This window comes from Pleurodeles waltl, chromosome 8 (assembly GCF_031143425.1).
Source record: "Pleurodeles waltl isolate 20211129_DDA chromosome 8, aPleWal1.hap1.20221129, whole genome shotgun sequence".
Classification (NCBI taxonomy): domain Eukaryota; kingdom Metazoa; phylum Chordata; class Amphibia; order Caudata; family Salamandridae; genus Pleurodeles; species Pleurodeles waltl.
Window position 1 is genome coordinate 1,271,319,844 of NC_090447.1, and position 27,361 is coordinate 1,271,347,204.

The 27,361-nt window shown below is 46.2% G+C and overlaps 1 protein-coding gene across 1 annotated transcript in view; it reads left to right on the forward strand.

Moving 5' to 3' along the window:
• The first annotated feature begins 17,355 nt into the window (after positions 1 to 17,355).
• FLT3 (fms related receptor tyrosine kinase 3) overlaps positions 17,356 to 27,361 on the forward strand; it is a 519,185-nt gene continuing 509,179 nt past the window's right edge. The window contains exon 1 of the mRNA XM_069202208.1: positions 17,356 to 17,529. Coding sequence (XP_069058309.1) covers positions 17,481 to 17,529 — 49 coding nt within the window. The 5' untranslated portion in view covers positions 17,356 to 17,480. The remainder of the gene's footprint in view (positions 17,530 to 27,361) is intronic.

Here is a 27,361-nt window from a genome sequence, read left to right on the forward strand (position 1 = left end):
GCTAAAATCAATGGGAAAAATTAAACTTTATGCAGATGATATTATTTTGTTTTTGGACACAAAATACTCCTCTCAGGAAGCGACCTTTAATATATTTAAAGAATTTCAGCAAATCGGTGGCTATAAGATTAATAGGACCAAGACCGACATCATTATTTGTGGCACTACTCCTAATTGTCTTCTTCCTGAATTAAGAGAATGTGTAAATCCCTACCCAAAAAGATACTTGGGGGTTTTCTATTCGGCCAATATAAGTGATCTTTATGAGCTGAATTTTGCTCCTCTACTTCAGAAAACTCAGGCTTTACTCACTCGTTGGAGGCCTCTTCCTCTTTCGAAATTAGGCCGCATCGCATTAATTAAAATGTCAATTTTACCACTTTTTAATTTCTTGTTTGAAGCTATTCCGTGTGTTTTAACACAACCTTTTTTTAAAAACTGGAATCCCTATTTCGCTCCTTTATCTGGCAGAACCGAAAAGCTCAAGCTGCTTTGAGTATACTATATGCCGATAAGGAGAAGGGGGGACTGGCCTTACCCAATTTCAAAGATTATTACTATGCTTTCTTTGCTTTAAGTTAGAACACTCCTTGGGCTCCAAGTTTTTAATGGATTTTCGGGTACTAATATGCCAAGAGCATAATATTCGGAACCCCGCTCTTTTGACCAAATCGCCTAAAAAAGTTTGTTATAAAATTCTTAAATGGTTTCTTAAGAGAAGAGTGGATTTCGCTAGAAAATATTCAATCCCCTCTGTACATTTTGACACCCCACTCTCACAGATTTCTCTAGGTTCAGTGACTCAGCTTAACGAAATTACGGTGAAAAGGTGGGAGCGCGTTGGATATAGTAAAATTTGAGATTTCTGGGTTGAGGGTAACTGGGAAGCCCCATGGAAAATCATGATCACAGTCAATAATGATCTTTTGCTAGTCAGATCCTACAATATATTGCTGAGGGTTTTTAGAGACTTAGGGCCTGATTACGATTCCGGCGGGCGGCGGAGGCCGCCCGCCAGAATTCCGCCCTCCATAATACCGCTCCGCAGTCAGAAGACCGCGGAGGGTATTATGAGTTTTTCCCTGGGCTGGCGGGCGGTCTCCAAAAGACCGCCCGCCAGCCCAGGGAAAAACTCCCTTCCCACGAGGATGCCGGCTCGTAATAGAGCCGGCGGAGTGGGAAGGTGCGACGGGTGCTGTTGCACCCGTCGCGTATTTCACTGTCTGCAAGGCAGACAGTGAAATACATTTTGGGGCCCTCTTACGGGGGCCCCTGCAGTGCCCATGCCGTTGGCATGGGCACTGCAGGGGCCCCCAGGGGCCCCGCGACTCCCCCTCCCGCCATCCGGTTCCCGGCGGGAGAACCACCAGGAACTGGATGGCGGGAGGGGGAGTCGGAATCCCCAAGCCGGCGCAGCAAGCTGCGCCGGCTTGGAGGATTCCTTGGGGGCAGCGGGAAACCGTCGGGAGACCGCCGGTTTCCCTTCTCTGACCGCGGCTAAGCCGCCGCGGTCAGAATGCCCCGCGGGGCACCACCGGCCTGTCGGCGCGTCCCGCGGCCCTGGCGGAAGTAATCCGCCAGGGTCGTAATGACCACCTTAGATACTAATTCTATCATTAATACACAATCATTTATATCAGAATTAGTTACTCCTTCGCGGGTAGGGAATCCAGGGGCATGGAGAAGGCTCTTGGCAGGCAGGCAGGCTTGGCAGGCTCTTGGCAGAAAGGTTTAAAGTGGATTTGGGGATAAGAGCTCAGAAGAAATGGGTTAGTCAGGAGGGCATGGTGCTCTCAAGTGAATACTGGGAGACTATTAACCGCCTAAATTTCTCTGTGCTACGAGGGGCTAATTGGCACAGAATGATATTTTTTAGCAAATGGCCGCTGTATCGAACCCCGCAAGCCCTATCCCGTATGGGGATCGGACACCCAAATATGTGTTTTGGGTGCAAGGAAATAGGGGCAGCTGGCTGGATACATACGATAGCGACATGTAAATGTATACAGAGATACTGGGAAGAGGTCTTTGCAGCATTAACATCCATTGTGTTGGTACCCATATCTCTGAGTATTCGCCTGCTGAGTCTGGGCTATGATCCCGAGGCAAGACTCTCCCCTCGACTGGAGAAGCTCGTATTTATAGGCACGGCGGTGGCTAGGTCACTGTTGCTGAGAAATTGGCGGTCTGAATTATCTCCTACTAGTCAAGGATGGTACAATAGGATGATTCAAGTTAGACTTCAGGAGATGAGATATGCTAGGAGAATAGGCAATGTCAAAAAGTTCTCTCTAATTTGGGGAAATTATTTCTTGGACAATCCTGATTGATCCTTTTTTTTTCCTTTTTCGTTTTATTCTCTGAAAGTGACAATGCATCTTGTTGTGTACTGATGTAAAAAATAATAAAAATATTTTAAAAAAGAAAATGGAAGCCTGATCATGCTTTAAAAATGTCTGCGGTTTTCTTTGTTTCACTTTGTTTTCATGTTTGTGTAGGTGTTTTTCAATGTCCTGTCTCACTGTCTTGGTAATTTCTTTATCTGTCATTTTTTCTCTGTCTTGCTCTGCCTCCTCTACCTCCTTTTTAAGTTATCATGATCTTTTAATGCACATTCAATTAACATTTTCATCACTTTCTTTTAACATGTCATGTTGTTCTCTTCTCTAAATACGGGTAAATCAACTGGCATTGGGAAGGGGCAAAACTACACAAAAATGCACAATTCCATGTAGATTTAACTTTCAATTAAGAAAAGTTGTGGAAAAAGTCTCAGGGAAACAGAATATGTACAATGTCAAATTGGGAAAAAGTGAACCAAAAATGCAAAAAGTTTAAAGTCCAGGCACATTGGGTTGAGTGCCAGGGCTGGGTAGCATCAAATGATCCAGACACACTGGGCTACGCTTAGAAGCTTAGGGAGAGCACTTACTGTAGACATACCAACACTGGTGGGGAGGGCTGGGAGACAGAATGAATAGAATACAAAAAGAATAAGGACATAACCGATCCTGGGTTGCATATGTTCTTGCTCACAGAGGACCTGGCCTGGGCTGGACTCTTCTCATGAAGAGCAAGGTGAAGATTGATTTTCATTTTGCTGGATCCAAACTGAGGTAGCACGGTGGGCAAAAAACTATGGATTGGGATGTGGCCCGCGCGATTGCCAATGGCTGAGATCAATTCAAGCATTTCATTCATTACCTTCTTATTTTTGCTTTCTTTTGTGGGTATCATTTGTGTGATTGGTTGAAGTTGTATTAATTTTTCATTTTTGCCTCCTTCCCCAACAGGAGCAGGTGTGTTGAATCTGAATCAAGTTTTGTTGTAATTTGGGTTCTTGCAGCAATATTTAATGTTGCACAACTATTAATAATTTGTAAGAAAAATTATAAAATGAACGATATATTTTTTAACATAAAGAAATATTTCCCTCTTATTTTTCTCTTTTTAATTAGTGTTACTCTTATTCCTTGCCTCCATTAGTTTCTACAATGGTGCATTGCAGTGTGACTTACTTCAGGGCATGACTGGAGTAGATCTGAGTCTGTTTGTTCAGTAGTTATATTGTGGTTAGGTGTGGATGAAACTTTGTGGAAATCCAAGTATCCTACTTTTTAGCGCTAGTGCTGTGCTTGTGAAATCTATTGTATTTAATATATATCTTAAAAGGGGCTTACATCCTCCCCCCTTTATTTCATTGCTTTCATTGTTTCCTGTGCTTCCCACTTACTTTTCCTCCGTGTCTATTGACTGTAGCACTATTTTCTGTGTTTACCAATGCTTTTTCCTCATGTGTTTGCTCTTCACATTGTCCTGAGGCCAAAGCACTTTGTTCATCCACAATTGTTTCAGAACTTTTCTAAATTTAATTGCTGCTTTATACATGGCATGAACCTCAAAGAAGGTATTGGAGAGCTTAACAGGCATGGAGAGGTTAAGTGATTTGCCAAGAAACAGTGGATGTTGTGCCTCCCACCGAGGCTCAAACTATGATCGCAACGGCACTCACCAGTCCCCCCCAGGGCCAAAGCAGGCAACTACTCTAGTGCTCCCTTTAATTGCAGAGGCCAGTGATTTTTTTATTACTTTGTTTGACACTTACACACTATCTGCACTCCTGCCCCAAACGCACTCACCGGACGGCTCTAAATCATGTCCCTCTGTGGTGACTTATTTTAATGTTTCCCAGTGTAACAACCTGATTCCATTCATTCATCAACACAAAACGATGATGGACGGAGTGTTGAACAATGCAAGCACTCACCCCCAGTCACAGATCTGGGTTGAATCCATTGTTCTTTTGCTCACCATGCCACCTCATTTTGGACTAAGCCATATGCAAATCAGCCTTGACCCTGTTCCATTCATTCATCAGCACAACATTTTCACCCCTGTGGTTTCTGACATTGTTGCTGCAGCTCCTTGTGGCCTTTCAGGGGTGGCGGGGGAGGAACAAGTTGAGAATGTTTGTGCTGTATTTAACCTGATTTGCGAGTGACAAACAGAGAGCCACACAGCTTGTGATGCTAATCGGGCAGTCATGAACCGCCTAAAGCTATGGTCTCTATGAGATATTAATTCGGTCATTTGACAAACAAACTTGTGTTGCAGGCAGGAGTATGTTCAAAGGCCTGTTAAAAACAAACTGTAATAAAAACAAACCCTTTCAAAATGCTTCCGGTAGAATGTCACTGGATAGTTACGACTCTATTAGCCTTCAAAACACAGCACAAATAAACATGTAGTCTTTGAGATTACGGCTGCCTGCCTGCATTAATATATTAAGGAGCCCATCTGTCTATAACTACTGTAGAGAGCACGTCTCAATGATCCATTATTTTCACATAGCAGTAGCAGCCTGGTGGAGCAGTAAAGTGGCGGTTGTGTTTTCAGTGATAATGTGAACACCTACTTGTGAGCACTGTGTCCTGCCACTGGAAATATTGTGATGGTATTCAGTTGGTCTAGGATTGCATGCACTACAGTGCGGCCAGGCGTTTTGGTACTCACATAAGCGCTATATGAACAATACAATAAGAACAAAAGATAGTCTTATGTACAAGAACAGTCAAATAGTTGCCAGAAAGATTCATTCTCATGTTCTGATGTGTGTTATTTTTTACATGTGAACAAATATATATATTCAAGAAGTGTTCACTTGTTAGGTACAGAACTCTTTGTTAGCTTACAATACTGCAGCATAAGACAATGCTTCACATTTATCTGATGTTGCAGCATGAACATTTGAGGTTTTGTCTAGTGGTACTTCATGCTGTGCTCGCTGTTTAGCATTCTGTACCCTATGAACACTAACCCATCACACTGCACTTAAAAATAAGTCATCACAGTGCTTCACAAAGACAAACATCTTCCCGGGCACACATTGGGGGTCATTACAACATTGGCGATATAAGGCGCTTACCGCCGTGCAGAAGACCGCCAATACACCGCCACGGCGGCGGTAGACCGCCACAGCTATTATGACACACATCACGGAATCCGTCGAAATACAGACACCCACACAATACCGCCACACCAAAGGTCAGCGATAAACATGCGGAAACAATTCCTCCAGCTCCACGCCAACAGAAACACGCCCATGCTATTACGACCCACGAATCCACCCGGAGGTCTTTCAACCGCGGTATTCCATTGGCGGTACACACCGCCGCACTCAAAATACACACACATCTACAAAACACCACCACATTGGACAATTACAAATACACACACCTGATACACATATACACACACAACTCCCACACACCCAATACAATATAAAACACACACCCACATCACCCACAAACCCCTACAACCAAAAATTCAGAGAGAAGGCGAGAGAGAGAGCACAGAATCGAGAATCCCATCACACAGAGGCACACAACACCATCACCCACACAACATCCACGCACAAAATACCACATACCACTACACTCACCACACTCATCAACACATACACCACCCCACACATCACACACACCACCCCATGTCACGCCAAAGACACCCCGCTTCCCCGAGGAGGAGCTCAGGGTCATGGTGGAGGAAATCCTACGGGTAGAGCCACAGCTATTTGGCTCACAGGTACAGCACACATCCATAGCCAGGAAGATGGAGCTATGGCAAAGAATTGTGGACAGGGTCAACGCAGTGGGACAGCACCCAAGAAATAGGGGGGACATCAGGAAGAGGTGGAACGACCTACGGGGGAAGGTGCGTTCCACGGTATCCAGGCACCACATTGCGGTACAGCGGACTGGCGGCGGACCCCCACCTCCTCACCCTCAACTAACAACATGGGAGGAGCAAGTCTTGTCCATCTTGCATCCTGAGGGCCTCGGAGGAGTCATTGGAGGAACAGACACTGGTAAGTCAAATCTTCACTATCATATCCCCCACCCTACCTGCATGCTATCACAGACCCCCACCCTCACACCCACCCCTATCACCCAAAATGTACCCATAACACCAACTACACATCCCAACCCCAAGACCTGCATGACACAACTAAGCATGGACACCCATCACTAAAGCATGCCCACTGCACATACCCAGAACACCCCCCAACCATCAGCACACAAGCCCCCACACAGGAATGCCTGCACTGGGGTTCACACACACCCACCCATTGCACACCATGAAACACACACATGCAATAATCATGTACTTATACCCCCGCAGGAACCCGAAGGAACGTCACCACACCAGAGGGTCCAGACAACACCACTCCACCCCCAGAAGAGGCCCACAGTGTCGAGAGCAGCTCTGCCCTACTGGATCTTGATGACCAGCCCGGACCATCGTGGGACTCAGGACAGTTGGTTCCCCTTGCCCAGCTACAGCGCAACACCGAACTTCCACCCTCTGGTAACACCAGCACAGCACCCACCCAGCGGGCCCAAACCTCCCTACCCAGGACAGGTCAATCAGCGGTGTGTCCACCACTACAGGGCACCCAGGCTAACCCAACACCCCAACAACAACAGGGACCTGGGGGCAGTGGTAGTGGGCACACGGTCCAGGGTACGGAGGCACACGAACATAGGGGAACTGGGAGGGCTGCTGTGCGACAGAGGGAGGACAGGCCAAGGGAACCAATTCTTCACGAGGCCCTCTCCTCCATCATGGGAGCATACCACGACTCCCAGGAGACAATGGCGACGGTCCTGGACAAGTTGCAGGAGACCCTGCGTCTGCAGGAGGAGCAGTATTTGGGGTTCAGGGAGGAACTCAGGACCATCGGCTCTGCCCTGGGCACCATCGTAGGGGTGCTGACGGACATTCAAAAGACCTTGAGGGACACCGTGGCACTCCAAGGGGCCCCTGACACTAGGCAGGACGACGAACTGCGCACCACCTCCGCCGGTGCAAGTGGACAGGACGCCCCGCCACAGGACCACCAAACCAGCACCCCATTCCCTGCAGACAGACAACCACCACGAAAGCGGGCCCTGAGATCCAGGAACAGGACAGAGCAAGATGGCAAGACCCTCGCCAGGAAATAAGACCACCCTGATTGTCCCCCCACTGTCCCACTTTGTTACCCTGTCCAAATTGGAACTACCCCAGCTCCACTTCCAATGCCCAGATGGGCAGTGCACCTGTGAGACTAATAGACTGGACTCTGCCATGGACATTCCTCCACCATCACCCAACACTAAATAAAATGGAGTCAGTCTATGTTTGTAATTTTGTATTATCAATTACAGTGTCATAATGGGTTACCCATTGGAAGGCAAACATACCAATGTCACACATCACAAGCCCTTCAAGGATGCAAGCAGTTGACACATAGGTTACCACATTTGTGAAACTGAAATGGAAGGGGACAACTCAGTTAACAAATAGTGAGTGAAATTTCGGTACAGGATAGAGGTAGTCGTGTGAAAGTGAATATAATGTTAAACCTGAAAATGTACTCACCTGTGTTTCACTGGAAATATTGCTGTATGACTGACTCCCTGTTGTCGTTTTCTTCTTCCTTGGCTTCATCCTCATCACTGTCCACAGGATCCACAGGATCCACAGGCTCCACAGCTGCTACAACACCGTCATCTGGATCATCCTCCTGTAGAAAAGGCGCCTGGCGTCGCAATGCCAAATTATGGAGCATGGAGCAGGCGATGATGATGTCGCACACCTTCTTCGGTGAGTAGAATAGGGACCCACCTGTCATATGTAGGCACCTGAACCTGGCCTTCAGGAGGCCGAAGGTGCGTTCGATAACCCTCCTAGTCCGCCCATGGGCCTCATCGTAGCGTTCCTCTGCCCTGGTCCTGGGATTCCTCACTGGGGTCAGTATCCAGGAAAGGTTGGGGTAACCAGAGTCCCCCAATAGCCATACACGGTGCCTCTGGAGTTCACCCATTATATCAGGGATGCTGCTTTTGCGCAGGATGTAGGCGTCATGCACAGAGCCAGGGAACATTGCATTTACCTGCAAGATGTACTGGTCTGCCAAACAGACCATCTGGACATTCATCGAATTATAACTATTCCTGTTCCTGTACACCTGTTCACTCCTGCGGGGGGGACCAGAGCTACATGGGTCCCATCAATGGCACCTATGATGTTGGGGATATGTCCAAGGGCATAGAAGTCACCTTTAACTGTAGGCAAATCCTCCACCTCGGGGAAAATGATGTATCTCCTTACGTGTTTCAGCAGGACAGACAACACTCTGGACAACACGTTGGAAAACATAGGCTGGGACATCCCTGATGCCATGGCCACTGTTGTCTGAAAAGACCCACTTGCAAGGAAATGGAGCACTGACAGCACCTGCACGTCAGGGGGGATTCCAGTCGGATGGCGGATTGGTGACATCAGGTCTGGCTCCAACTGGATACATAGTTGCTGGATTGTGGCACGGTCAAACCTGTAGGTGACCATTAAATTTCTTTCTTCCATTGTCAACAGGTCCACCAGCGGTCGGTACACCGGAGGATTCCGCCATCTTCTCATATGTCCCAGCTGACGGTGCTTAAGAAGGACAACAGCGAAGAAACAGTCACTATTCCTCCAGGTATGTACCCACAGTTACACACACGACTACACCAGACAATAAACCCTTCATGTATGTGTGTTGAGTATAGGCCTCGGTATGTGTGACGCAGTTGAAAATGAATCCATGTGGGCCCCTGAAATGGCGACTGCCTGACCTCTAAACTGGGACAATGGGATTGTGGGGTAACAGCGCTGGCGTTGCACATCGTTGCGGTAGGCGGTCGTAGACCGCAGCGCAATGCTGCATTGGTTAACAGTGGACCCTATGGGTCCCAGGAGCCAATGAACAGGTGCGCCAGCGGTGATGATGGGCACCGCCGCGGACGTCACCGCCGCGGACGTCACCGCCATTTTCTATCTGTTCACTCACTAGATACCTGACCTTCGACAGGAGAGGACCTACACTGCTAGTGCTGCTGTGACCTCGGTCTGGAAGCGACGATGGCTGCTGCGTCTGGGGAAAGGGCCCCTGCATTCACTGCACAGGAGTTGGAGAAACTTGTGGATGGGGTCCTCCCCCAGTACACGCTACTCTACGGTCCTCCAGACCAACAGGTTAGTACACAGGGAGCACGTTGTATGGGCTAGGCCTGGGTGGAGAGGGCTGGGTGGAAGAGGGAAGGGGACTGAGTACATTGAACAGTAATGCATGGAAATGAATGGGCCACATGGCCAGAGTAGGAAGGGGGCCACTCACATTGACGGTGCAGTTGGTAATGACTGTTCCTCTTCCCTTGTGCATGTCATGTAGGTCAGCGCCCACCAGAAGAGGGACATTTGGCGTGCCATCGCCAAGGAGGTCCGGACCCTGGGGGCCCACCAGAGACGGGGCACCCACTGCCGGAAGAGATGGGAGGACATTCGAATCTGCAGCAAGAAGATGGCGGAGGCTCAGCTGGGGATGGCCTCCCAACGTGAGAGGGGTGCCCGTCGCACCATGACCCCCTGATGTTCTGGATCCTGGCGGTGGCCTACTCGGAGTTGGATGGGCGCTTAAGGACATCACAGCAGACACAAGGGGGTGAGTACAACCTCATTCTGCGGACTTTGCGTGCAGTGGAGGGGTCTGGGTGGGGGAGGTGGGCTGTGGGTGTCCCTAGGCCAGGGCGAGTTAGGTAGGCAAGGCCCCTCCGTAATGAAGGCCATGTGGCACTCTACCCCACCTCAGAAGAGCTGCAAGTTGAGGTATAGTTGCCCCTGTGGCATCCATGTGCACAAATTTTTACCATTGCCATTTAGGCCATATACCAGAAATTGCATGTGCAGAGGCCAGGAGCATGGCGTTACGCATGGGGCTGCTGCGTCTGTCTTGTCCGCCAACGGTAGCGGTATGCCATGCACTAAAACTCTCTTTGTTCTGTCTCCCCCCCTTTTCCTGCTCTCCCTGTCCTTTTGTACATCAGCATCATCAGGCGGAGGTACAGTGGCACCGGAGCACGAGGGAGCTGCATCCCACATGGCCATGGAGGGCCACCCCACAGACTCTGAATGCACCAGTGGGACGGAGGGCGAGGGGAGCTTCACGTCGGCCACCGGATCACCAACCAGCGACACGGACTCGTCCGCCGATGGGAGCTCCCCTGTGATGGTGGCACCATCTGTGCGCCACACTACTACAGGTACAGCCGGTACCTCCCCTACCAGCACCGCCCTCCCAGCAGCCCCTCAGCGTTCGCCCCGTGCCCGCTCACCCAGGAGGGTGGGCATCACCTTTGCCCCAGGCACCTCAGGCCCTGTCACCCCTGCTGCCCTCAGTGAGGAGGCCATTGACCTCCTCAGGTCACTCACTGATGGGCAGTCTACCATTGTGAATGCCATCCAGGGTGTAGAACGAGAGTTGCAACACAGTAATGCATTCCTGGAGGGCATTCATTCTGGTCAGGCTGCCCTTCAGCGAACCCTGCAATCTCTGGCCTCAGCACTGATGGCAGCCATTGTCCCTGTGTCCAGCCTCCCCCCTCCAACTTCCTCCACCCAGACCCAATCCCCTGTACCCCAGCCCATCCCAAGCACACCTACAGACCAGCATGCACACAAGTCAACACACACAGGTAGCTCAAGCAAACATAGGCACCACACACACCACAGGCACTCACGCAAGCCTCACCCACATACAGACACAGCAACATCCACGGTCTGCACTGTGTCCCCCTCCTCCTCTTCTCCCGCCTCCCTCCCAGTGTCGTCTACACACACACCTGCATGCACCACATCTACAGGCACTAGGACTCGCACCAGGACACCCAGCACCACAAGCCGCTCACCTGCACTCACCACCTCCACTGCCATTTACACGTCCCCTGTGTCCTCTCCCAGTGTGTCGGTGACGCCCCCTCCCAAAGTACACAAACGCCGGCAATCACTCACCCAACATCCATCCACCTCACGACAGCCTCCAGTACCTGCACCTGCACCCAAAACACCTAAAGTGACACCTCCTACAACCACCTCCTCTACCTCCACTCCCAGACCCCCTCCAGCTACCCATCCCAGTGTCCGTCAGAAACTGTCCCTATGTCAAATTGACCTTTTTGCCCCCACCCCCCTCCAATTCATCAGTCCCGTCGTAGCGCCTCAGCCAAAAAGCCTCCAGTACCAGTGGTGCGTGTTCCAGGTTTTTGGAGTGCACCGTCCACCAGGGCAGGCAGTAGGACCAGGAGCCAAGGCACTGGCAGCCCACCCCCTGTAAAGGCTCTGAAATTGGGGAGTGGACGACGGGACCATGTCAAGACTCCAGGTGGGACAACAAGTGAAATGGGATGCAAGGCGATTGGTGAGTCAGCTGTAACTCCAAAGAAGGTGGGGAAGGTCCAGAGGAAGTCTCCCCAGCCTGTTGTGAGTGTCACGGTGGAGAAGTGCGCCATCATTTCCGGCGGTCCAGACACAACCGCCAGCGCCGCCGCCGGAGGCACAGCCCAGGAGGGCCAAAGTATTGTTACTGGTCAGGAGACCACCGCCGGTGTCACAGCCCAGGAGAACCCAAGTATCGTTACTGGTCAGGAGACCACCGCCGGAGTCACAGCCCAGGAGGGCCCAAGTATCGTTACTAGTCAGGAGACCACCGCCGGAGTCACAACCCAGGAGGGCCCAAGTATCGTTACTGGTCAGGAGACCACCGCCGGAGTCACAGCCCAGGAGGGGACAGGATGCCACAGTCCCGCTGGCCAATAATGTAACGTCATGCCTCACACCAATGTCCAGTGTGGAGTTCGTCATGCCACACACCAGTGTCCAGTATGGAGATCGTCATGCCACACACCAATGTCCAGTGTGGAGATCGTCATGCCACACACCAATGTCCAGTGTGGAGATCGTCATGCCACACACCAATGTCAGTATCAGAACCGCCATGTCAAAGCACTGCTGAACAGTCCTGAACCGCCATGGCAAAGCACCGCTGAACAGGGCAAAGACCGCTATGGCACAGCACCGCTGAACAGGGCAAAGACCGCCATGGCAAAGTACCGCTGAACAGTCTGAACTGCTATGGCAAAGCACCGCTGAACAGGGCAAAGACCGCCATGGCAAAGCACCGCTGAACAGTCCTGAACCGCCATGGCAAAGCAACGCTGAAGAAGGCAAAGACCGCCATGGCAAAGCACCGCTGAACAGGGCAAAGACCGCCATGGCAAAGCACCGCTGAACAGGGCAAAGACCCCCATGGCAAAGCACCGCTGAACAGGCCAAAGACTGCCATGGCAAAGCACCGCTGAACAGGGCTAAGACCGCCATGGCAAAGCACCGCTGAACAGTCCTGAACCGCCATGGCAAAGCACCGCTGAACAGGGCAAAGACTGCCATAGCAAAGCACCGCTGAACAGGGCTAAGACCGCCATGGCAAAGCACCGCTGAACAAGGCAAAGACCGCCATGGCAAAGCACCGCTGAACAGGGCAAAGACCGCCATTGCAAAGCACCGCTGAACAGTCCTGAACCGCCATGGCAAAGCACCGCTGAACAGGGCAAAGACCGCCATAGCAAAGCACCGCTGAACAGGGCAAAGACCGCCATGACAAAGCACCGCTGAACAGGTAAAAGACCGCCATGGCAAAGCACCGCTGAACAGGGCAAAGACCGCCATGGCAAAGCACCGCTGAACAGGGCTAAGAACGCCATGGCAAAGCACCGCTGAACAGTCCTGAACCGCCATGGCAAAGCACCGCTGAACAGGGCAAAGACCGCCATGGCAAAGCACCGCTGAACAGGGCAAAGACCGCCATGGCAAAGCACCGCTGAACAGGGCATGCACCGTGTAGGAATGAATGTACCGCCACATCAGGCATCCTTATCCCATGTGCAGCTGGGACAGTGACAGGACAGGAACTTTCACGGGGAGACTCATCCAGTCTGGGCACCAGTCCCCCTCCAGAACCAGTGGAGACCTGCATCTACTTGAGAGACTGTGGCTTTAAACTCCCCAGGATGGCACAGTGGGCAACCCACCCACTGTAGAGACTTGAGAGACTGTGGCTTTGCACTCCCCAGGATGGCACAGTGGGCAAGCCACCCACTGTAGAGACTTGAGAGACTGTGGCTTTGCACTCCCCAGGATGGCACAGTGGGCAACCCACCCACTGTAGAGACTTGAGAGACTGTGGCTTTGCACTCCCCAGGATGGCACAGTGGGCAACCCACCCACTGTAGAGACTTGAGAGACTGTGGCTTTGCACTCCCCAGGATACATCAATGGGCATGGAGCCCCGTCGTGGATCTGGCTTTGCAGTCATCTGGCTGAGGTGCGCCACCTTCCCTTCCCCCTGAGGTGCCTGTAGTGTTTCTATCTGATGCCCCAGCAGTGTTCTCTCCGATTGTGGCCAGGTATCTATTGTGGGCCTCGCCCATGCATTTTTGGACTGTTGGTGCACGGACATTGTTGTGTACATATCTGCACTACTTCTTGTATTGTATATATAATTATGAGTGATTTAGAGATATATATCTGTATATTTTTGTATGACATGTATATTGGCACATTACAATGTTTGACCGAAATTCGCTTTGTCTTTGCATTCTTCCGGGGGGATTGTGGGTTCTTAATGTGATATTTTTGACTGCATTGGTGTGTATGTTGTAATATGTGAGGGTGGGGGTGGGGGTGTTTGGTGGGTGTCCCCCTGACTTTTGCCTCCTCCCTCCCCCGTGTCGTAGATGCAGTACTCACCGGTATCTTCTGCGCCTACGTCGCTGTTGGTCGTAAACGAGTAGAAAGACAAGGGCAGGGAGTATTTGGAGTTCCGGGTCAATGGAGTCATCGTTCCTCGTGGGATGTGTTGAGGTGAGCGTTTTCCCATAGCAAAAGCTGTTTCCGCCGTGTTTTTATCCGCAGTGAATCCGCCCCGGAAAAGGTGGCGGATTAGCGGCTTGTAATGGTGTGGGCGGTACATTGTCTTCCGCCTGTCTGTTGGCGGCAACCGCCGCGCTGCTTGTCTGTACCGCTGTGGTGGACTGAGTGTTAAAGTGGCTGTCTTTGTTGGCGGTTTCCGCCAGGGTCATAATTCCCTTTTTTTTCCGCCGGCCTGTTTGCGGTATAACCGCACCTTTTACACCGTTCGCCAGGGTTGTAATGACCACCATTGTCTATAACAAGAATTACATCTGATCAGTGAGAGTCACCCCGCGTTACTCCATCAAACACCAGTGCATCAACAGTGTCTGTAATTACACAAATTTTCCAACCCAGGACATTCATTTGCATTAGTAAACACATTCAACGCCACCAAGCAAAAGAGTGCTATTTTAATTTTTAAAATTCTCAAAATAACAGCTATGATGTGGGGATTGCCTGATTGGATAATTAACCACGCCAATCATGTCCATCACCTCTTTCAAAATTGTATAGACTGATTGGATTCCATTTCCTTCATCCTGATGTTTGTGATTGATGTGGTGCTTTGCTTAGTTCGAACTTGCTTTAAGTAATTTATGTTGCCCTTTGCTGCATACTATGGGCCGTGTTTAGCTCCCGTATTCTTAAGCACACTCAAGACTCTCTGAGTTGTGCTTACATTTTGCTATTGCTCGAACAGGATACTTGAGAGTTTGTTCCTTCTGTCTGGAGGCTTTAGACTCTTTTGCCTTTTCCTCTGCTTATCTCCAGAGTTCAACGGTCCCCTTAACTGTTGGACCCACATTTCTCTGATACTCTTGCTTATTTACAACGCTGGATAGTCACTTTGATTGTTGGACCCTCAATTCTTTGGGCCTTATACTCTTTAGTAAGTATCCTTATTTATAATGAATGCAACATGTTAGTATTTTCTTAGGTGTGCGTTTATGAGATTGATTCCCTGGCACAGCTTTACAGCGATTGGTCTTCTTGGTTGTCTGACTTGTAGTTCTCTGAATTTGTTTCCTTTTTTCGTTGTTGTTCAACTTAGTAAGTTCTTACTATTATTTAGTGCCTTACTAGAGCATTGTGTCAATCAATCAGTTTTTATAAAGTGCAACTACGCACCCGTGAGGGTCTCAAGGCACTGGTGGTGGGTCTGGGCCTCATTCGAAGTGCCATGCCTTGAGGTTCTTTCTGAAAATGGTGAGTGATGGGCTTTGTCTGAGGTGAGTGGATTGGTTGTTCCAGCTATTGCCTGCAAGCTAGGTGAAAGATCTTCCTCCATCAGTGGTTTTTCAGATTTGTGGAGTGGTGGCTAGTGCTTGCTGGGTGGATCGGAGGGGTCTATCAGGGTTATGGAAAGAGATGTGATGATTCAGGTAGGCCGGTCCGATGTTGTGAAGGGCCTTGTAGGTGTAGCTTAACAGTTTGAAGTTGATTTGCTTCTCCACAGGGAGCTAATGGAGGAGTCTCAGGTTTTGGGAGATGTGTTCCTGGTGGGGGAGGTCCAGGACGAGTCTGGCAGCAGTGTTTTAGGTGAGTTGTTTCCTGATGTTCTTTGTTGTGGTGCCGGCGTAGAGTGCGTTGCCATAGTCAAGCTTGTTTGTGACTACTGCGTGAGTGACTATGTTGTGGCAGTCGTCTGAGATCCATTTGAAGACTTTGTGGAGTTGGCGGAGGGTGTGTCAGCAGGAAGACGTGACTGCATTTACCTGTCATGTCATTGTTAGGGAGGAGTCGAGGTGAGTCCCATGTTGCGAGCGTGGTCAGTTGGAGTAGGTGCAACGCTGAGCCATGTGGGCCACCAGGAGTCATCCCAGGCTGAAGTGGAGTTTCTGAAGATGGTGAGCTCGTTCTTGTCTGAGTTGAGCTTGAGGCAGCTGCCCGTCATCCAGATGGCAACAGCTTTCATTCTGGTGTGAAAGTTCCTCTTAGCTTTGTCCGGGTTTTCAGTGAGGGATATGATGAGTTGTGTGTCATCTGCATATGACACAATGTTCATTCCGTGGCCTCTGACGATGGCTGCAAGAGGGGCCATGTAGATGTTGAAGAGCGTTGGTCTCAGGGAGGATCCCTGAGAGACTCTGCAGCTGAGATCTGTTGTGTCAGCACTTTAAATTTAATGTAATTAATGCAATGCATTTGCAACATTATAGGCATGTTTTGATAAATAATAGAAGGACAGTAAAACATCTAAACAAATCTAGAAACATGTAACGCTTAGGATTTAAATTTAAAACTCTGCATACCTTGTGAGTTTAGGTGAAATATTTGAATAGGTCTAGACGTAGCCAGTGCTTTAAATGCACCTGTACTCACCACTTTATAGTTTCAGTAACTTATATTGCATAACTGTTCACCAAGCTACAGCTTACAACAAAAAAGGCTTGTTATTAATCAGATAGGCAAACCCTAATGCATTTACCAATGCTTGTTTGTGGGTGTGTCTTCATATTTGCAGGTGCTTGATGTTTCCCTTACTCCACCCACCTAGTAATGATGTTACCATTTTCCTATCCCTCTTCGTTTTACTTCCTCCATGGGGAGCTAGGTGTTTGGAGTTCTCTGTATTTATGGTGGAGAACTCTTCACATCAAAGATAGGGCAGGTGCAGGCAGAAATCGCTCCATCCTAAATTTAGTAAATTGCATCTGTATGTGACCTATTAGTATTAAAGTACTTCTTTTAGGACTCGAAAATGCTTTCACGAATAGGTACCATCATTTTCAAGTTCAGACTTAATTACAGACTGTGTGGCCCCGAAATGTACCCATTTTAACAATAATTCTATCAATGCCTGTAAATTCTACATGCCTGTCCTCCACAACTGACCTCAACTAGTTTCACCTCTCCACACCTGTACCATCTCAAAGCTGTTTTCTTATCGTTCAGTACACTTCACTCTGAGATACTTAGGAGAATGAAGAAGTGGTTAGCCACAGTGAGTGGTTCTGTGGTGCATGACGTATTGCTTTAAAATAGCCACATGCAGAACTGAGAGCCTTAGAGAAGCTAAAACAGTCAACACTTTAATAGTGGTCTCTCGCGGGCTGGGCTTTGTGTCTGGAGAGCAGGCTGACCCTCTGCCACTGGGTTAGTAGCCAAGAAAAGCATCCAGCAACACAATACAACCCTGAAGCGGGAGCATGTGTGTGCGCAAGCCCACTACAAGCTGGAGTCTAGTTTGGATGCAAGGTAAGCACAACAAAATTTAAATATTAAAATTAATTCAAAAGTCATTCTATTAACAAACAATGGATGCCTGGCCAGGTCTGCTTTGACGGGTTCACTGCATCTTCTATTATGCAGTGGGATCATTCTTAGCACTTAATATGGATATGTAAATGAAGGATGCTGCCCAGGGCTGTGTAAAATTCCCATTTTTACAGGAGGAGCACATTTCGGTTTAAAATGTGAAAAACACAAGTTTTGTGAACAGCAGCTTGCGTTCTTGATGTTCGTATTCTTTCTATGCTCCTGCACTAAAATTTTCCCAGGAAAGGTGGCATAATTACGCATGGCTTAATTTCGCGTAACTAGCGAACACAAAATTCATCAAATTACACGAATTACGCTGGTGTAATTCGAATTCCACCTGGGCATTATGCTGTCCTGAGGCTCATACACATGCTCTTACATGTAACATGAGATCTGGGTTTCTGAAGAAGAGAAAACTTCATTAACTGCAGAAAACATTATGTTTTTGTTACCAGTCTTTAAATTTCATTAAACATGGGAGCTAAGCAGTAGTTTCTGCACTGACTCATTGCCAGTTGCGATTATGCTGGTTGCTTTGTGAAATGCCTCACTATTAGTTTAATATGTTGAAGTGGACCTTCAACATCATTGTTGTACTCTGCTCCATTGGTTACTCTCGCTCACTTACGTGTTGTGTCACTCTCAGACCAGCTAGCTTACTCTCTCAGAGATTGACTCTGTCTCTCACAAACTAATTTACAGAATTACTTACAGGTACAAAATATTTCCCTAGACAATATAGTAGATCGGGCCTAGAAAAAGGTTTTAGTTGTTTCGGCAGCCTCATTTAACCAACCACACAAACATATTTATTTGTATATATATAATATGTATATGACAATGTTGTGGTGGTTGTGTTGGTAGTAGCAGTGTTAATGCTGGTAGCAGTTGTGATATTGGTGGTCATACTAGTGCTGGTAGTACTGGCAGTAGTGATTATATTTGTGATAGCGGTGATGGTGATATGGTTGGTGATGGTGACTGTGAGGGTGATATTTATGGCGATGATTTTGATAGCGGTGGAAATAATTGTGATGCTAGTGATGGAGGTAGTTGCAATAGTGCTAGTTGTAATAGTGATTGTGCTAGTGGAGCTGGTAATGGTGATAGTGGTGGTGATCACAGTGGTAGTGATGGTGATAGGAGTGCTGAAGATGTAGGTGTAGATGCTGGTGGCAATGGTGGTGGTGGAGTTAAGGTTGAGAATGGTAATGATAATTGTGTCAGGGGAGAATGGGAAGGAAAATCGTGTTGTAATGAGGGATCGAAGCTTTCATAAGACATGGTAAAGTAGCAGCCTTGCGTTGTCAATTAATTTCCCAACAATGCTCTTTTTTAATGTATAGGAGCGGTCCAGCTACCTTACCTGGTGGGCTGCAAATTCGTGCGCCATTCCTGATTAAAGTTGACACCAACAAAGTCGAAGCTTTGGGCCCTTTTCACAAAGGGACCTACAACTCCTAAAGTTACGAGCATGAGGTCTTCGGACTCCTGCCAGAGTCTCCACAATTGTGGTGGAAACTCCACATGGAGCACTGCAGGGAGTGCGCCATGCGGATTCCGTAACTTTACGAGTTGTAAATCTCTTTGTGAATCGGACTCTTTGTGAAGTTTCACAGAATATTTACATGGCTTTTTCGAACCTGGAAACACACAGGAAACAATGACGCTTTCATGGGCGAGTGGGAAAGAGACGAGGTTTCTCCAAATGAAAAAATGGACAGGTACAAATGCGCGTGTATACTACACTTGTGTGCAGATCCGGTGCTTTTTGGATTATAAACAGCCATTAGTATGCTACAGAAGGAGTAATCACGGAAATCTACAACTTTCAAAGAATTCATGGATTGCTCTGAATATCATAAATTCCTCTACTTCAAATGTATCAAGAACCTCACTAGGATTAGATTTCTGTTTTTTTTTTTAAGTCTCGGATTCGTACCTTGTAAAAGACACAGCAGGGTACAAGAAACATAATCTCAGTTTTTAGTTTCTGGGCGAGGTTTCCTAATCACTCCATGTCACAAAGACTACTGTGTTCTAATCCTAGGTTTTTGGTTCACAGCAGACTGCAATTTGGGAGTTTTAGTCGTAATTGACTTCATTTGATCCAAAGAAATGAAAATAATGATCTGTAAAATACAAACCTAGCACTGGGTGGAAATTGTGTTACTGGTGACATGGAGTAATCCTGAGATTTTGCAGCGTCCAATGATGTACTATTTGTAATAGGAAAGCACGCTTAACCAGTGCTCTTGAGCTGTACATCCTATTTATGAGAGTGTGAAGCAGTAGCTCACGGGAGAACATTAACAATACATTCTGTGTTTTCTTAAAAACTGTCAGATTTAACTCATTTATGCCACATCTGCAGAGGCACCAACACTTCTCATTCACAGCTGCCAACCACAGTTCTGCAACCATGGTCAAGGAAGGAGCAGTCAGGGTGTCAGAATGGAAACCTACAAACCGAGCTGTAGTAGATTCCAGCACGCCAAACTGTCTTCTGCCTTCTTCGGACTCTCTCTCTAACATGTTTATAATCTAGCTCTGATAGTTAAAGCTATAGCATTGTGATATGTGCCCTGTTTAGCCTTTAAGCTGTCTCTCGTTCTCTGTTAACCACTTCTAAACATCAGCACTTAAGTAGGTAGGATGCTTATCTCAGAGTAACACACGTAGTGCTGTTCCTTTTTCCCTTTCAGTTCTTTTAGTTGTCAAAGAACACTCCATGATGGCCCAAAAGGAGCAGCAATACTCAGACCTCCTCGCACACAATTCACAGTTGCATCCTGCTAGTAGGCATTCAAGCTTCTGCCTCTCTCGAGAAAGATCATTGTAGCACTTTCAGAAAACTGAACTCTGGCATTGTTTGATATTGTGGGGTTTGTATGGCGCCTCACACACTAGATGAGTGGACAAGTAAAAGCAGAGTTGTCCGGACCAATTTGGGGGTGGAAGGGCTGAAGGGGGCTCAGGGATGGCATTGGAGCATGGGTCATGAAGGGGCTACTGGGCATATGGGGCACTAGTCAGTGTTATAGTTAGTTTCCTACTGTTGTCACGTGGTCTGTCATACTGTGACCCTGCTAACTGGCACACTCCTTCCATACTTGACTCCCAGAGTAGTGAAAGCTGTCAAAGGCTACTCAGTGAGGTAGTGTCGGTGACGAACTCAGAACTCAACAGTCAACCAACAGACACCATAACATATTGTCCTGCCCAGTGCTTATCTTGTAGTTAAAAGAAAGTACTTTAATCTCACAGCAGAATAGAATGCTACACTGGGATTGCAATTATAGGTGTGTAATGATTTTTAGTAAGCCGCAACACCCCATTCTGTCTTCTGTCATTCGCTCTCCAATGTAAGTAATTTCTTATGAATGTAGTCACCAATACAATGTGGTCATTAGGTCGTGTGCAGCATGGGACTGATGCAATGAGTGTTTTTTTTATTTATTATTATTCTCTGGTTTCGTGGATCCACTGTGATTTTTTATAGGGTGGCTGAGCTGTACCCCACGGAGGAATCCAGGATCGGAAAAAAAAAAACAATTGAGCAATTTTTTGTCCTTGAGGGGTCCCTAAGGAAACCCTTGTTGTGTCCTATGGGGTCCGGATACCTGTTTCCTGATGCCTTATGTGTTTTTGCACTGTTTTGGTCCTACCCCCCAGGTGATGCGACAAACAAAATAGGGGCCACAATTTTTCTGTCAGGTTGTGGCCAGCCAATCAAGGCATTGCTTTTCCCCCGGATCAGTGGATCCAACGTGGATGGATACGCGGAAGATCTGCGTCCCTATATATTTATATTTTTTCGCCTTAAATGACTCCAAAACTTCAGAATGGATATATATCAAATTATAAAAACTGCAGACAAAAACTAAACGGCCTACGCGTTTTGGCTATGTGCCTTCAACTGGGCCTCATCCACATTCATGTTAGGCTACTTTGTATCAATAGAAGATCCTTTTTCCATTTCAATCTGAATACTAGAGGTGTAACCTTATTAACAAGTAATGGAACAATACGGCATCCATTTTTACTCCATATTATCTTCAATTTAGATAGTACTCAACACATCACTTCACTATACCATTCTATCGCTCTTCAAAAATTGTTTTCCTCATTATTCTTTTTCAAAAGCCTCATTCATTGAATTTCACTCATTTACCCATAATGATCCTATACACAAAATAATATCCTTTCTTCGTTTCAATGGCCCCTCAATAGCATATGCTGGACATTCAATATCAAAATGACATATATTGATACATTAATTTAAAGAACAAAAATATCACAGTGTCATATAAACAATTAATGTGCCTTATAATTATGTTAGAATCCAAATCATTTCAATCATAGACGGGGTCATGGCTCACATTGTTAAAGGCCAAGGTAAAACACGTACCGTCAAGTACAAAGTGCACCTACACAAATACACAATGATTAGTAAAGAGGCATACATACAAGATCTAAAGTACTGTACTGCCATATACAGAGTTCTGAGTGCAAATACACAATGATGTTCAAGGTAGCACCAAATAAAATCTAAAGTGCACAGGGAAACTTCGGAGTACAAATATGCAATGATGGGCAAAGAGACATCAATTCAAGATCTAGAATGTAAAGGCATCACCATATGTATTATACAATTAATGTATCAGGTCAATATATTGCAATTCAAATCATCTCAAATAAGGGTAGAATCATAGCTCACAATGATAATAAACAAAAGAAAAAGCATATTAGCATGTGTAAACATTCTGAGTGCAAATGCACAATAGTGTGCAAAGTTCTAAGTGCAAATGTGCAATAATGTGCAAAGTTCTAAGTGCAAATGCAGAACAATGTGCATCAACCACGTTCATCAAATTCAAGATGTCAAATTATCATAAGGTATGGCCACAAGATTGATATCTCAAATTGATATTTTACATTTGAAGCCACCCCAATCATGGATATATTCGTAGCTCATACCAACCCTATTCAGAATGCAAATATGCTTTCTTATGTATCATTCCAAGTGCAAATATGCAATAATGTGCAAATAAGCATCAAAGTACAATAATTTTCACAAATGGACTTGCAATTAGGCATCCAAATTGAGTCCATAGGGACCCTTCGTTTACAGCATCAATATCAGCCTCGATTCCTCCCTTCGTAATGTCTTCTCTCAGTCACTCGCTCTTGGTTGGGCCCTGATGTATTTAATCCCATAGTAGTTGTCAGTTGTAATGGGGTCAGAGTAGAGGTTCCCTGACCTCCTGGGATTGGTACAGATGTGGCACATAGTTAGTAATGAATGGAAAATGTCTAAAAATAAATTCTGGCATTTTACAAGATCCAAAGATCCATCCTTGGGGCTCAGTGCGGTCCGTGGTGTAAATCAGCGGATTATTTTGGTGGAAAAAAAAAAGAAAAAAAATATATATATATATATATAATCACACACCCACTGAAACAGTAAGACAAACAAACACTCTCACAGTCACTCACACACCCAGGCACTCTCACACCCACTCACACACCCAGAAGGACACTCTCACACCCACTCTCACACCTAGACCTAGACAGACACTGTTAAATCCACTCTCACACCTAGACAGACACTCTCAAACTCACTCTGACACTCAGAGAGACACTCTCACACCCACTATCACACCAAGAGAGACACTATCATGTCATCTCTCACATCCAGGCAGACAGTCTCACACCCACTCTAACACCCAGGCAGACACTCTCTCACCCACTCATAGATGCAGACAAATACTCCCACACCCAGACAGACACTCTCACACGGACTCTCACACCCAAAGAGACACCCTCACACCCACGTTCACAACAAATTTCACACAGACATCCTCTCACACCCACACAGAGACTCTAATGCCTATCCTGATGCTCTCATACCCACTCTCACACCCAGACAGACACTATCACACCCATTGTCACACCCAGGCAGACACTCTCATGCCCACGCTCACACCCAGTCAGATGCTCTCACACCCACTCTCACATCTGGACAGATGCTTTCACACCCACTCTCACACCCAGAGAGATACTCTAAAACCCACTCTCACACCCAGAGACACTGTCACACCTTCACACACAGTCTCACACCTAAAGAGACACTCTTACAACCAGTCTTATGCACAGACACACCCTTTCACACCCAGCCAGACCCTCTTACACCCACTCTCACACCCAGAAACTCTCACTCCCAGACACACCCTCTCCACCCACACAGACACTTTCACATCCACTCTCAAACCCAGCCAGACACACTCACATCCCCTGACACACCCAGAGACACTATCTCACAAACATCCTCACATCTAGACAGACACTCTCACATCCACTGAGACAGACAGTCACACCCACTCTCAAACCCAAACATTCACACTCTCAGACAGAGTCTATTGCACCCCCTTCCACACCAAGAGACACCTTCTAACGGCCACTCTCACAACTAGAGAGACACTCTCACAACCACTCTCACACCCAAAAAGACACTTTCTCATCCAGACACACACTTTCACACCAATTGTTTTGTATCTGTAAAACGGTTCTGGGGCTAAAATGTACACTGGAATGCAAATAAAAGGGTAAGGGTAGAAGTTTCCCGACCCCAGTGGCTTGAAATAAATGTGGCATAAAACATTAATAGTGGGCATAAAATAAAAATAAAAATACTTGTCATTTTTGAGATGCGTGGATCTGAATGATACTTAAAAAGTAGAAATAAAAATATATATATATATCATAAAAAGGGTTGGCTCTGAAAAGAGCCTTTGTGTCTAGGAAGCTGGAGTACCACTCAGGACAAGGCTGCAGTTAAATGAGGCAGTTTTCAAACAAAATGTTGTTCGCAAATGGAGGCTACTAGTTAGAATTTGAAAGGACACTTTTTATTGGTTGTTCTAAATATGTTGATGCATAAAGGTAGGTAGTGATTTTCTGAGAAAAGAAAATAGATGTTGGATGGGGTTTTGAGAAAGTAGAAAAACTGTTTCTGTTTGGGATATGTACATTATTTGAAAAATTCAAACACACCTGCTACTTTTCCTTTACAAGTGAGCATATTGCTTACAAAAACTGTTATGAACTTGTGACCTACTGCTCCAACACAGTGTTGCAAAGTACGTTACCATAGTAGCAGCGCTATAGGAGGATGGGAGGAAGGGAATAAAAAATACTTGACTGTGACTTTGTAGTTGCAGTTCTACTGAAAAAAGTTTAAATTGTGTTTTAATGTGAATACATTATTTTATTGAAAGAGGAACATATATGTCAGTATTTGACAATATATTGAGAAAATGAAATTCGTACTTCCACGTGGGTCCAAGGATTCATTCACGGCATTACACGGGGGCTGGGCTGAATGCCGTGGTGGATCATCAGATTCAGCAAAATACAGTTTCAAATTGTGCTATCTTTTGAGGAGTTTTGGAAAGGGTTAAGTATCAGATCCAGCCAGAAAATGTATAGCAAAAGTTAAATATGAAAGAGAAATTCTGATTCGCTTTGTGATTGAGTAACCTAAAAAGCAAAGTTGAAAAGGTTGCAATTAATGGTTGCCTTGCAAGAGAGTGGTTTAACTGCTTGTTTTTGCGCATTTTCAGTGAGAAGACATTCTAACTGATACCGAAACAAATATATAGACAAACAAATACACTTAACGGGTATGTGTAGTATGATGTATTTTAATTTAAAATGGGTTACTACAGGGATAATTGTATATTAGATGAATGAGAGTGCGTAGCATGTTCATACCAACTATAAATAAATATACTTAATAGATATGTGATAACAATAAGGAAATATAGAATAATCAACCAAGGAAGATTACAGTTCCCTTTAAACACACAAGACTTAACCCTTCGGTAGGTTATAGGTAGGCCATAGAGCAGGGCACTTTGTTCTTAAGAGGTGAAACATGATCTTCTCAGTTTAACTGAAGTACATGTGACCTTGCAGAGCCTTATGTCTACATATATATGGACTCTGACATGCGTACTGCAACTCACATTCCTATTAATAGAAGGAGAGAGCCACTGACTCAACCAAATAGGCACTTAGAGGGCTGCTTATACTCTCATGCATACACCCAGATAGCAGTTATGTTTACAACAGTATTGGAGTCAGTTGCATACAGTTAACTACCTCTGTACTCACCATATTTACTTAAACAACTGGTAGCACACTCATAGAGGTACTGATACGGTCAGTCATATATGTAGCCAAATACTGACACAACCTACTCATGCAAACACACAAATAGTCCTTTAAATATGGCTCAGGCCTTCTACTGCACAACCTGGGTATGCTGTTTTACTGTCAGCTTGAGTTGCTATTAGAAAAGCTGCTTCACACTCCTTAAACGGTTCTTTTACAACACAAAACTGAGCACTCAGCTATGCTGTAGATAGATTGGAGAGCAGGTTTCTTTCAGGTTAAAACATGAAACATCCTTTTAAGTTTTATTGAGTTAGATGTGCACTTGCAGACTCCTATGCTCACTTTTATATATGCAGAGTCCCAACAAAACTGCAACTTATATACCTATTGCCAAAAGTATAGAGTAACTGACACAGTCAGTCAGACACTGAGAGAGTCATGTACAAAGTCACCTATACACCCAGACCTCAGTTATATTTCCAGTAGTGTTGGAGTCAGTTGCACACAGAATTACATGCACCATATTTACTTAAACATTTGGTGGGATACTCATAGAGGTACTGATACACTCAGTCAGATATGTAGCCAAATACTGGCACAGTCTCCTCACACATGCACACAAGTACTCCTTTAAATATGGCTCAGGCCAATTACTAAGGAACCTGATCTGGATGTGCAGGTTTTCTGCCAGCTCGACATGACATTAAAAATGCTGCTTGTCAATCCTTAAACTTTTGTTTTACTACTGAAAATTTAGTACTCAGCTGGGCTATAGGTATTTCCATAGAGCAGGGTGCTTTGTAGTTAAAAGATGAAACATGTCCTTCTAAGTTTCACTGAGTTAAACATGCACTTGAAGACTCCTATGCTCACCTATACATGCGGTGTCCAACCAATAATGCATCTCATATAGATATTAATACAACAATAGACCCACTGACATATCCAGTGAGACACTGAGAGAGCCTCTTATGCATTCATGCATATGCCCAGATGGCAGTTATGTTTCCAGCAATATTGCAGATGGCTGCACACTCAGTTACATACTCCTGTATTCACCATATTTACTTAAACATCTGGGGTGGAACTAATAGAGTTACTGGTACAACCTACAACATGTAGCCAAGTGATGCCACAATCTACCCACCCATCCAGACAAGTAGCCCTTTAAACACAGCTCGGGTCTACTACTATAGAGCCCGAGTGTGTACTTTTAGTGCTAGCTCGAGTGGTATTAAAAAGCAATTTCCTGAACCTTAAACTCTACTTTTTGTACAAATGAGTCACCCCTCAGCTAGACAATCAGTGAAGCCCATGTACTTGGCAGTGAATATACTGACACACCTAATTAGATCTACTATGTAATTTATTACTATTTTCTGTAGAGCTAAATGTATTTTATTTGCCAGTAAAAAGAAAGGCGGGGTGGAGAATATGGACAAGAAACAAAGAACAGCTGGTAAGAACACACACTAATGCATCTCTGAAAAACATATGTCTCAAAATTAAAACTGAAAGAAATGTGTCCAATAGAAACAGGAGATGTAAATCAAACGATAAACAGATGAAAAGGAAAATGTTATACAAG